The sequence below is a fragment of the Pelodiscus sinensis genome, chromosome 5 (assembly GCF_052426305.1).
Source record: "Pelodiscus sinensis isolate ZL-2025 chromosome 5, ASM5242630v1, whole genome shotgun sequence".
NCBI lineage: Eukaryota > Metazoa > Chordata > Testudines > Trionychidae > Pelodiscus > Pelodiscus sinensis.
In genome coordinates, this window is record NC_143056.1 from 83,939,912 (window position 1) to 83,952,648 (window position 12,737).

Below are 12,737 nucleotides of genomic sequence, written 5' to 3' on the forward strand. Positions count from 1 at the left end.
AGGTATGTACCCAAATAATCCAATAAAATCAAAGAGCTGAAAAGCCCTAAGTCTGTGAATATTCCAGTCTAGTGGCTCTGGGGCTTATCATATCTGCATATCAACTAGACAGATGCCGTTCACTCATAATCCAGCTCACTATGGTGCAGCTCAGCCCTTTTGAATGGGATTTTAAAAAATCAAAACAGAAAATTTTGTTCCTGGTGTGGCAAATGCTGATTATGGGGGACTAGAAGCAGAAGGAGAGAGATTTTAGATCAGGGAAGGGAACCTAAGGCCCGGAGCCGGATGCAGCCCCTGATATGCCTGGATCTGGCCCCTGATGCTTGACACTCCCTCTAGCATTGGGGAGCCCATGCTGGCATTTCAGGTTCCCCCCCACTATCCACTGTGGGGCAGGACCATAAAAATCTACTAGCCTGCCCCCCTCCCCAGGCTCTGACGTGGGAGGGGAGAGTCTCCTTCTCAGCTGGGGGCCGCATCAGTGCTTCTCACTTGTGGGCGGCCCTCAACTGATTTTTCTGTGGGCCAGTGGCCCATGACCCCAAAAAAGCTTCCCCACCCCTGTTTTACTTGATGGATTACCCAAAATAAACATGTGTTTATCCTTGCAGTTGTACCACTTTGGCCTGTGACCTTGCTAAATTTCACATGCTAAGTAGAGCTGGGTCAATACTTTGTGGTGATGTAGGAGGTGAGATCATAGCTATGCTCATCAGAGTGGGGGCTTAAAGGTGATATTAGAGGCAAGACACTGGTTCCCAAAGTTTCTTGTAAATTTAGTTCACAGTAATTTAATGAAAGTTAGAGTCAAAGCAGCATTTGAGACTGCCTACAAGTATACTTTGTTTCTCAATGTAGTTGTAAATGTCTTAAGCAAGGATATTTCTATTGCACTTCTTTCTTCAAGACTCTTCCACAGACTTTGGAGTACACTTAGCTTAGTCCCTCCAGCATAGTTAGGGTTTATGTAGTTATTGTAGCAATACTTGCCCAAGTCCTAGACAATTAGAATGTTCTAATCTGAGAGGAAGATATGGGAGCCAGTTGAAAAATCTTCAGTGATGGAACTTGCATAAAAGAAGACATGTCCCTTAGAAATGTTGCTTAATATCTGTTTCTATTTATTTTTTTATAAAACACATAGCCTATTTTTCTGAATGAGTAGCTATTGTTTAAGAGAACTTTAATTAAGAGAAAAAGGTTTCTCTTTGGCTTTGATGACATTAATCAAAGCCCAAAGAGAGAAACAGTAAGGAGAAAACTAAACACTGCACAAAAAATACGTTTGAACGAATGAAAGCAAACGAATCTGATCTAAGTTTGATCATTAATTTGTTGAGAAACATTTATAATATTGAGGCTATATGTCCTAAGGTATCGAGGAAATTGTAGCATTTATAACTCTAGGTATTAAAGTAACTAGTGTAGTTACGAAGTTTATTGTACCACTAACACTTTATCTTTAATTAAAAGCTTGGAAGGTACTTGTAGATTTGAAAATAAATGAGGTACCAGTTTTAAAAAAAGGGAAGAAGAGTGATCTTGACAGTTACTATTTTGTAAATCTAACTTCTGTCCCTTTTCAAATAGAGGGACGTATATGATGGAGAAATCCACTGACGAGCTATTAGAACCACAAGCAATAGACAGCATTTATAAAAAGCAAATGTTGCTTAACAAACTTGATTGCTTTATTTAATAGTTTAAACATTACAGGATGAATAGAAAACAGTAGATGTAATATTAAATATATTTGGATTGTTGTGAAATATTTGACACTGCATCTCAAACTTTATTGTTAAAATTAATGTAAATGGTTTCAGCTATGAATATTATATTTGGGATTATGATCCAATTGGCTGATGAATCACAACCAAAAGCTAATGTGCTAAGTTTAAAGGAAGATATTGCAGGAATCTGTGCTAACTCTGAGCTTAGCTTCTTTCATATTTGTCTAAAAGATCATTAAATGGGTATGCAAGGAGACAACAATTTACAAATACCCAAAGGTTACAGAAATCAAGAAGAGAGTAATTATCGAGATAGTATGCATGGGGAGAGTACCACAAGGAGAAACTGAATGAAATTAAGAAAGGAATAATGTAGGGTGAATATCAGAAAAAGTTCCAGGAAGATGTCTGACGCTAATGTGTGGTGTAAAGGTCTCCTGAATGAAGGGAATCCTACCACAAGGGACAAATCAAATTAGTCTGAACAAAACATTAAAAAATATAGTCGGGAACCAGCCCACTGTAATGTTTTGGGGGTCTCTGGTACCAGTAAAGGGTTCTCTCACCTCCTGGTTTATAATTTTGGGTACCTCAATGCTATGTTGCTAAGGATCAGAGCCTTGACACTAGTAATCAGCCTACAGCACCCAACAGTTTAGTTATTCCCTGCAGGGTGATCTCAACACCCTTTCCGGTCCCTCCCAACTCGCCCCTTATCTGTTTACCCCAAGTTATTGAGTACCATGCACTTGGACTTTTCCCCACTGGTTTGCGATGCCTAAAAGAGTGAAATGTGCTCACTAGTTTTCACTTCACTTTGCAATACACACTCTGCATAGTTTGCACAACAGAGACCTGCTTGGGGAAGAAAACTACAGAGTCAAAGGTGAAAGAGCAAGCAAAATAGACACACAGAAGTTACAAAGAAAATAAACAAAGACACAACTCCAGGTTCAACACTTCTTTATTATAGATTCCCTTTTCTAATATCAGCTACTATTGCCCCTGAACAGTTTCGCAGCATGTCCTCTAGTGCTAAGGTGGGATCCAGCATTCATTGAATTATAGAACTGGAAGGAACCTCAGAAGGTTATCAAATCCAGTTTCCTACACAAGGACCAAGCACAATCTAGACCATCCCCAACAGGTGTTTGTCTAACCTGCTCTTAAAATTCTCTAATTATGGAGATTCCACAACCTTCCTGGGCAATATATTCCATTGTTTATCCAGACTGAGAGAAATTTTTTCCTACTGTCCAACTAAACCTTCCTAGCTGCAATTTAATCCCATTACTTCCTGTCCTATCATCAGAAGTTAAGGAGAATAATTTTTCTCCCTCCTTCTTGTAACAACCTTACTCACAGATAGCCTCCTGCCTTCAAGAGTGTCCTTCAGTTCTGGACATAAAATATCAGCCAAAAGACTGATTTTAAAAGGCTTTCCTTCCTTTTTGCTCTTTCTCCTAGAAGGTGACTTGTAGTTATTCAGATAGGGGTAAACTCCCCCTCTCCCTTTCTTAGTTTTCAAAGACTGTTATTGTTTTTTTCCAATGTCTTTGCATTGACTGTAAAGGCCCATCATTTGTGTTTTCCTGTATTGTAAAATGCTAGATTTTTGGAACTGGTCTTGTTGGGTTGGAAAGGCACTCCCCTGCCTGGCTGACAACTTCCCTGGTGTGAGATGGAGCTGAATGTTGCAACACAAATAAAACACTACAATATTGTATCTACATGAATTCACAACCAGTCTGTACATATTTTTCATAATAACCAGCAAGTTCGGAACACTACATTTCATAAAAGAACTTACTTCATATATTTGTATACTCAATATCATTATATAAAGTTAATTCAATAGCTTATTCTTTGACATTTCAGACCCTCTGTTCTCCCTTTGGTGTGTCTGGACCCAGATTGTCACCCTACCCTGCATGGGAGATGTACTGTGTGACCCAATAGGTCTTTTCAACTTTCAATGCCAATGACTCTGTAATTAGAAAACCAAACATCTTCCAGAATCCTCTTATCACTGAGTTCTTCTGTCATCTCGTCCCTGCATGGTACTAGATTCAGTGTAGCAGTTATTAATGAACAAAAATTATTATAACTCTTTATTCTTTAAATACTGTGGCAGCAAAGAAAAACAAGGACTGAAGGTAAGAAATGTCTAGAAAAAAACAGTATTGAAGCACAGGGGAATTTCTCTTTATATGAATATTGATTCTTCTAAGTCTCCTGATACTCCACAGGAGCTCATTACAAATTCCCTCAATATACTGTGACAAGTGACTGACTCCCAAAAGGTGCTTAATAAAGAAGGATCTTTTTATTGACCTTTGTTTTAATTTGAGCCCATCAGAGTTTTCCAAGCTCAGTATAAAGTTAAAGTCACATAAATAAAGAAAATGGTCCCAAAGATACTCCAAATTCAAACCAGCTCCAAACACCCACTGCCTTAAAAATAAGCTTAGTAACTCTTCCACAGATCAGACTGAGCGAACAGGTGAGTCCTACAAATGGTCCTGTGGGTCATCCAGTCAAGCCAAGCTCCAGCTGCACAAGGGGCAAGTGTCAGTAGTAGTCAAGGAAAAGTCTCTGAATGGCTCCAGAAAGGACATCTTGTTTTTATTTAGTTTTCTTTGAGTCATTAAGAGTCAGGCGCCACTCGTGCTGAAACATATCATTATTACAACCACAAATGCTCTTAGTGTCCAAAAGGAAGATTTATTCTCTTAGCTAGTTAAAAAAAGAAGAAAAATCCAATCCACAGAGACCAAAAAGTAACAACGGAAGAATCCCAGAGAATTAGAGAAATATTAGAACGTAACATTTAAAACTGGACTTAAAAGGCTTCTCGTAAATGAGGGCTCCAGATGTTGACAGAAGAGAGAATGTGGTTTACAGAGAATAACCAACCAAAGGAGCAATGTACAAGCCATGTAAGTTTCCTCCTGGCAAAGTTTATTGGCAGCTGAGGGAGACATGTCTTTCAGATTTGGCTTTTTAGGGCAGCTAAATTGACTTGCTCTAGTAGCAGATCACTTTAACTGCTCTTGAAAGTAGAAGTCTGCCAATTTTAAGAACATAGGATCTGCTAAATCGGCTCAGACAAGGAGTCCGTTTTACCCACTATCTCATCTCTAATTGTGGCCAGTATCAGAGGCTTCAGAGGAAGATGCAAGAAACCCCAAAGTGGGGAGTTATGGAATAACTGACTTGTAAGGAACATTTATATTCCAAACCTCCATCAGTTAGATAACTGGCCCCTTGCTGACACACAAGCATGTGCATTCCTTCAAATTTTCTGGCTTTTTTGGTTTTCTTTTAATTCATAGTAACACAATTCTATATGACCTAAGGACTAACATGCCATGCATCTCACTAAGTGGTTTTACCCATGAAAGCTTATGCCCAAATAATCTGTCAGTCTTTAAGGTGCCACAGGAATCCTCATTTTTGCAGTTATAGACTAACACAGCTACCCCTCTGAGCCAACTCTGTATGTTCTCATTAGCCAAAATATCTGATCCTTTTACAAACTGGACTGAGCGCCTAGCCTCACTGATATCCTGTGGCAGAGAGTTCCGCAAGCTAACGGTCCCATACTAGAAAAGCTACTAGATTTAATCGTGCTGCCTGTGAACCTCTCCTTGTCCTTGCACGGGGAGAACTCCCACTCCACCCTGACTACGCCAGGCACGATGGTGGGGACACCCTCATCCTGCCCTCCCCCGCCGGCAGCGTCATTCCCTCCCACCACAGCCTGCTCCCGCCCGCACCGTCCAGCTCGGGCCCCGCCTGCCGCTGCCCAGAGCTGCGCGCGCCCCACCGCCTGTGCCCGCACTGAGCCCCTGCGCGCGCTCTTCGCCCCTCCGAGTTTACAGCGGGCCTGTCAATCAGCCGGCACTGAGCGCGGCTCGCCCCGCCCCTTCGTGGCTGCAGTACCCCTCCTAGCGGGGCTGCCGGGACTGGCAGAGGGCGCTGGGCGGGCAAGGAGAGGCCCCGGTAGGGGGCGATTAGCGGGTGTGACGCTTCGGCTTTTCCCTCCCCGCGGAACCTCCGTTGTGCGGCTCTGTTTCCGAACGGAAGTAGTTTCCTAACACCGCCCCCTCGGCCCCCGCCCTCCGCGACGGCTGCTGGCGTCCTAGAGACGGACGGAGGCCGGAAGGATCAGCCGCGCGCTGGGGAAATGCTGAGCCCCGATCGCCTTTCCCTGCCGGGGCCTGAGTACCTGGGTAAGGGGCTGGGCGGGGCTCCGAGCCCGCTGCTGCTGCTGCTGCTGCAGGCAGACCGGGAGCAGGGAAACCGGCCTTTCAGACACAGGCCCCACGGGCATCCCGGCCTGGCGCGCCTCCGCGGGGCTGCCAGCGCCGCGCAGTGTCTTTTAGCCGGGCTTCAGCGCTCGGTCCTGGGGAAGGAGCGGCCCAAAGGGTTTTTGTTCTGGGGTTTTGTTTTGTGTCTCCCCCGTGTGGAGGGGCGAGTTGACGTGACCTCAGATGTCCACCACGTTGGGAAAGTAAACTGAGGTCCAGGTGTCCTACCCGGGGCAGTGAATAAGGCCCTGTTCAGAAAATCATAGAAGATTAAGGTGAAAGAGACATTAGGAGATTATCTAGTCCAACCCCCTGCTCAAAGCAGGACCAACCCCATCTAAACCATCCAGGGCTTTGTCAAGCCTGGCCTTAAAAACCTCTAGGGATGAAGATTTCACCCCCTCCCTAGGTAACCCATTCCAGTGCTTCACCAGCCTCCTAGGAAACAGTTTATCCTAATATCCAACCTAGACCTTCCACACTGCAGCTTGGGGCGTTTACTTCTTCTTCTGTTGTCTGTCATCACTGAGATTAGCCTAGCTCCATCCTCTTTAGAATGCCTCTTAAGATACTTGAAGGTATCAACCCATCTACCCCTTATTCTGTAGACTAAGTAAGACTAGTTCCCTCAGTCTCTGCTCAAAAGTCCTGTGCCCCATCCAATGGTCCCTCTAATCTTTTCCATCCATGTGTTGATTTTTTTCTATCCATAATGGAATACATTTTGTTATATTCACTAAGATATGCATGAATGTACACTACCAGGAGAAAAATAAATCTAGCTGTGAGTGCTCTGTTAATCAGATGGATGGCATTGGAATTTTTCTGAGCTGCCGTACAAGTGCTTAAAAGGAACACTGGCCCAAGCCTCATAATAATTTTCATTGCCCTTTGCTGGCCTTGCTCTAATTTTTCCACATCCTTTTGTAGGGGGGGGGGGAGGACGACTCAAAACTGGACACACTACTCCAGATGTGGCCTCTCCAATGCAGACTAGAGAGGAATAAATTGCTTCTATTGATCTACTGGCAATGTTCCAACTAATGCAACCCAATATGCTGCTAGCCTTCTGGGAACAAGGGTGCATTGTTGACTTATATCCCGCTTCTCATCCTCCATTGTCATCCCCAGAATTGCAAAATTGCCGCTTAGCCAGTTGGTCCCCAGCTTGTGGTAGTGCATAGGATTCCTCAGTCCTGAGTGCAGAATTCTGCACTTATCCTTATTGACCTTCATCAGATTTGTTTTGGAATGTTAAGCACTCATCAAAAGAACCTGGGGTCATGCAATGAAAGTTATAGGCAGCAAGTTTAAAACAAGCAAAAGGAAGTATTTCTTGACACAACTGCCCAATCAACCTGTGGAACTCTCTGCAAGAGGATATTGTGAAGGCCAAGTCTATAACTGTTCAAAAAAGAACTAGATAAATTCATGGAGGATAGGTTTATCAATAGCTATTAGCCAGATGGGCAGGGATGGTGTCCCTAACCTCTTTGCTAGAAGCTAGGAATGAGCGATGGGATAAATCACCGATGATGACCTGTTCTGGTCATTCCCTCTGAGGCAGCAGGTACTGGCCATTATCAGAAGACAGCATGCTGGGCTAGGTGGACTTTTGATCTGACTCTGTGGCCCCTCCTATGTTTGTGATTTTGGTACATGCAAAGATGCTACTCTTACGACTTTTTTGATAGTCACAACTTTTTCTCCAGGTAACCATGTTCTTGTATTTGTTTTTTTCCCCCTAGCATTTCCCTTTTGTTTTTTAAATGTAAGAAATGACCAGCGAAAAGAGACTGTGGTGTTTGCAACCTGAGTTGAGATGAAAAATCTATTAGTTGTCTAAAAGGTCTATTTTATCCTCCCACTGCTGGAGTCCTTGACTTGCTCCCTTATGCCTGCTCCCTGTTTTGGGAAGAGAGCTGTACTGGGTGAGGGAGTAGGTGAGCATTTGAAGTATATAGTTGATTTATCTACAGGAGTGGACTTTAGATAATTAGGCTTTCTGTCTCCATCTCTTGAGTGTTCCTTGGGACCTAGGATCAAATATTTATTTTGAATATATGTGAGTACATGCAGGGTATTCACTTGTTAGGTGACAGGATTGAGTAACTGAAGGGTTTATTCCTGGAAAAGAAAAACAACTATTTTCTATTGTCAAGGGGAGACTCCAGAAACACCCTTTTGCATTTTTGGGCATTTCTTTTTTCTTTTTAAAAGTATGTACATTTTTTGGCCTTGGGTCATAGCTTTCAGGTTCCTGCCAACATGCTACTGCAGACATAGTTAAGGAAATTATGGTCTTCCCTTTTCTAAATTCAGTTATTTATATTGTGTGATAGGTAACACATGGGTTTTACTGCTTTCATACTGGGACAAGGTGGAACATAAAATCTATATGTCCTATTTATTTCTTTATCTGCTCTGCATACAGATTCCCTTCCCTTACTCATTGTTGATTCAGGTGTCTCTGCATTGAAATGTGTGATACAGGTTGGCAGAGGTGACTTGAAAGAAATTTCCATTCACCACTGAAGTAAGACTCAGTTAACATTCTTCTTTGATTTTCCCCTTGTCAAATAAAAAGAGTTTGTAAATCTCCTGCAGCAGTGTTCTAAGGCAGTGTTTCTCACCCAGTGGAGAGAAGTCTGGGGGGTATGTCAACACAACTGAAATTTGGAGAAAACTAAATTTTTGTTACAAGTTTTACAGCGCTTTATTATTTTTGTACTTTTTACACCCAAAAATTTCATCACCTGCCCAGCTACGATTAAGTTGTTTAAACAAATGTGTTGCAATGGTAGAAAAAAAATTGTGTCTGAAAATTGTAGGTACTGGGGGTACTTTTTTGTTTGCTTTGGAAAGGGGGTACTTTATAAATAAATGTTGAGAAAAACTGTTTTAAGGAATGCTTTTTTTCTTTCCTCAGCTATGGGTGTTGGTTCTCTCTAGACTAGGGATGTAATCAACTAGTCGACTACTGGATAAGCATAAGCTTATCCGATAGTCCAGTAGTAGTCACGCAACTAGTTGCTTCCCCCTTTGCTGCCTCCATCAGAGAGAAGCAGCAAGGGGAGGGGGAGCAGGAGCCAGGGAGCTGGCTTAAAAGCCAGTTTTCCCCAGCACCATACCTGCGGGGGACAGGGGAGGCAGAGGCACATCTCTGCTATGCCTCTTTTTGAAATGTACAAGAGCCACCCATGGCTTTTGTACATTTCAAAGGGAGAGGTGCAGCAGGATAGTGGGTGCCCCCCTTATCGACTAATCGAGTAGTCAATAGAATTTCCATCGACTAGTCAATAGAATTTCCATTGACTACTCAATTAGTTGATAAATTGAAATTTAACATCCCTAGTCTAGACAGAGACTACGTCTATGCTGGTATTTTACAGCACTGTAACTTTCTGGCTCAGAGGTATGAAAAAACATTCCCCCAAATGCAGCACGTTACAGCACAGTAAAGCACCAGCATGAACCAGGCTACAGCTTGGGAACCATGTTCCAAGCACTGTTAGCTACTCCCCTCATGGAGGTAGTTTACATAGAGCGCTGAGAGAGTTCTCTACAAGTGCTCATGCCATGGCCACACTTTGTTTAAAGAGGTTGCCACAGCTGCTCTGTAAACTTTTAAGTGTAGACAAAGCCTGAGTCTAGCATGGTCTGTGCTACTGCTTAACAAGCAAAGGCTTCTGGCATCAGCGTGTTGAATGGAAATAACTATGGTAAAATAAAGTCAACATGTGATTTCATTTAATGATAGAGAAAAGCTGGGATGAGAAGGACAAAAGGGGGTTGGAAAATGTTATGTAATGTTTAAATACCTTACAACTTTTACGTTGAAAGCTCCTTGGCTTGCTGCCTCCAGATGGCTAGGGCTATGCTGAAGTCAGGGTATTTTGTATATATGTGGCGGTGTGCTTGTTTCTCCAGAGTGCAGAGGCTTTTCTTATACAAATGGGCAAGAATAAGAGTGATTTTTGTTTTGACCACTAGACCCATCATTGTATTCCCAGGCCTAGCAGGTCACAAGGTACTGAATCATAACATCACTGTCTTGTCTTAAAAAAAAAAATTAGTTCTAACATGATTTTAGCAGTCTGTGTTCTCCTACTCCCTAGTGTGACAAACATTCACATAGTATAGATTGGGTTCTATCCTTAGCAATTCTTAGGGTTACCAGATGGGTTTCAAAAAATACCGGACACACGTGATCTCAGAATGGGATTTGGGGGGGGGGGAACACCAAACGGGAGCGGAGTGGGGCTGGCTGGGAGGAGGTCGGGGGGAGCAGGGTGGCTGGGGGAGATTGGGAGGTGGTGGGAAGCAGGGCTGGCTGGGAGGGGGTTGGGGGAAGCGGAACTGGCTGGGTGGAAGCAGGGCTGGCTGGGAGGGGGACAGGGAGAGCTAGGCTGGCTGAGTGGGGAACCAGCCGGTGGGGAACAGGGCTGGCCTGGGTGCACGCAGATCCAAGGGTACTGCCCATCCTGGCAGGGTGCATGGGCGAGTCCGGCCCCGGGATTCCATACCGCCCCGGCCCTGGTCTTCCCCCTCCCCTGCAACTGTGTAGTTGAGTACTGTCTGGCTGGTAGATACGCTCACACAGCATGAGTGCATCTACCAGTCAGGCACTATGCAACTGTGTACTGATACTCATGATAATAATAAAACTTACTTACATTTATATGTCCAGTATTTTCTCAATTTGTTTCTTGGACAGAAAGCTCAAATACTGGACTGTCTGATTCAAAACCGGACACCTGGCAACCCTAGCAATTCTCAGGGTAGCAACTGCTAAGATTGTGTTGGAACTGAACTGGAAAGAAAGTAGGATAATAATTTTAGTACTTAAAATCATTCTGTCCCTTGTGTATCCAAGCTAGATAGGAGTATAGAAACTGCAGAGAATCTTAGTCCATCTAGTACAGTATCATGTTTGCGACAATGGATGGCACAAGATGTTTTTGGGGAAGATACAAGAAACTTTGAGTAGGCAGTTGTGGGATAATTTATACGCTTCACCTGCTGAATGAATCTCTTTCTGACCCCTAATAGTAAGAGATGGACTTAGCCCCTGAAATACGAAGTTTTATATTTAAAACTTTTTTTTCAGTAATTACTTTCAGAACTCTATGCTCTTGTTATCCATATAATTACCTACTTCTTTATACATTTCTTGGCCTCAACAACTTTCTTTGTCAATGAGTTCCAAAGTCTAGTTATATGTTGCATGGAAAAAGTATTTCCTTTATTAGTTTTAAATGTGCCACCTTTTAGTTTAACTGTCCTAAATAGATGTTCCTGACATATGTTCAAAACACTATTCATAAGTTTTATGTGCTTTACCTTGTCCTTTCTTATTTGTTGTCTTTGTCAAGTGAATAGTTTCAATCTTTTCAGTCTTTTTTTTCCATATGAAATGTTTTCAAATGTTTTCCACGTTCCTAATCATTCTTGTTGCTAGTTTCTTGATCTCCTTCTAATCTGGCAGTAGTATTTTTGAGCTACACTGACTAGTGCTAAAACCAGTATTTCAGATGAAGGTTCCCCATTGATTTATATGAAAATATTATCTTTTCCATAGTAAACACCAAATCATTCCTTTTGTATCCTAGCATTTTTTTTACCACAGCTGTGCATTGAGCAGAGGTCTTTGAGTTATCTACAGCTATGTATGTTTTTTCCCCCTGAGTAAATGCATTTAATTTAACAGATTTACTGGAGCATAAGCTTTCGTGGGCAAAGACCCACTTCGTCAGATGCATCTATAAGGTGCCATAGGACTTCTTGTTATTTATGCAGATTCAGACTAACATGGCTACCCCTCTGATATATTTAATTTAGAACGTTATAAGTTGAGTGAATAGCTCTAGTTTTTTCCCTAATGTATACTACTTGGTACTCATCAACATTTAATTTCTTCTGCTGTTGTATTGCCCATTCACTTTGGCTATGTTCTTTTGAAGTTCCTCACAGTCCTCTTTGCAGTTGATTAATCTAAATAATGTTGTATCTTCTGCAGATTTTGCCAGCTCACTCACTTTTTGGGATTTTTAATATCTATCGTTGGTAGACTCAGAGAGTTTTAGGACCAAAGGGATCATTAGATCATCCAATCCACTGGTCACCAACCAGTAGATTGGGATCTACTGATAGATCTTGGAGCCTTTGACAGGCGATCCTGACAGTTTTGGCTGGGACACTGTCAAGTGCTGGCACTTCATCTGCCCCTTTCAACACTGCCGTGCTGCTCCTGCACTCTGCCTTGGAGCTGCCCCCCACCCTTGGGAGCCTCTTGCTTGCTACACAGGGCACAGGAAGAAGAGGAAGGGGTGCTGATGTCAGGGTGCCCCTCCCTACACCCTGTACCCCATCTCCACAGAGTTGGGTGGAGGCAGGGATGGAAAGAGTTTGCTGGCTGATTTTGACAGTAGGGGTGAGCTTGCCTTAGTTCCCTTCACCACCACCCAGAAGCCATCCATGGTAAGCGGTGCCCAGCTGGAGCCCGCATTCGAAACCTGAGCCCTGAACTCCTCCTGTACCCCAAACCCCTGCCCTAGCTCTGAGTCCCCTTGCATCCAAACTCCCTTCCAGAGTGTGCACCCTAAACCCCACCGCTGCTCAACTACCTCAGCTCAGAATCACTCCCACACTCCAAATCCTTTAGCCCAAGATCAGCGTCTGCATCCCCTCC

General features: G+C 43.1%; 1 protein-coding gene across 5 annotated transcripts in view; it reads left to right on the plus strand.

The window, feature by feature from the left end:
* Positions 1–5,835: 5,835 nt before the first annotated feature.
* CSTPP1 (centriolar satellite-associated tubulin polyglutamylase complex regulator 1) overlaps positions 5,836–12,737 on the plus strand; it is a 133,727-nt gene continuing 126,825 nt past the window's right edge. For 4 of the 5 annotated variants that reach the window (XM_075927617.2, XM_006135343.5, XM_075927619.2 and 1 more), the window contains exon 1: positions 5,836–5,968. Coding sequence is in view for 1 of the 5 variants with exons in the window: in XM_006135342.5 (XP_006135404.2) it covers positions 5,923–5,968 (46 nt within the window). In the remaining 4 variants the exon portion in view is untranslated. The remainder of the gene's footprint in view (positions 5,969–12,737) is intronic. The other variant, XM_075927620.2, reaches the window with a different exon arrangement.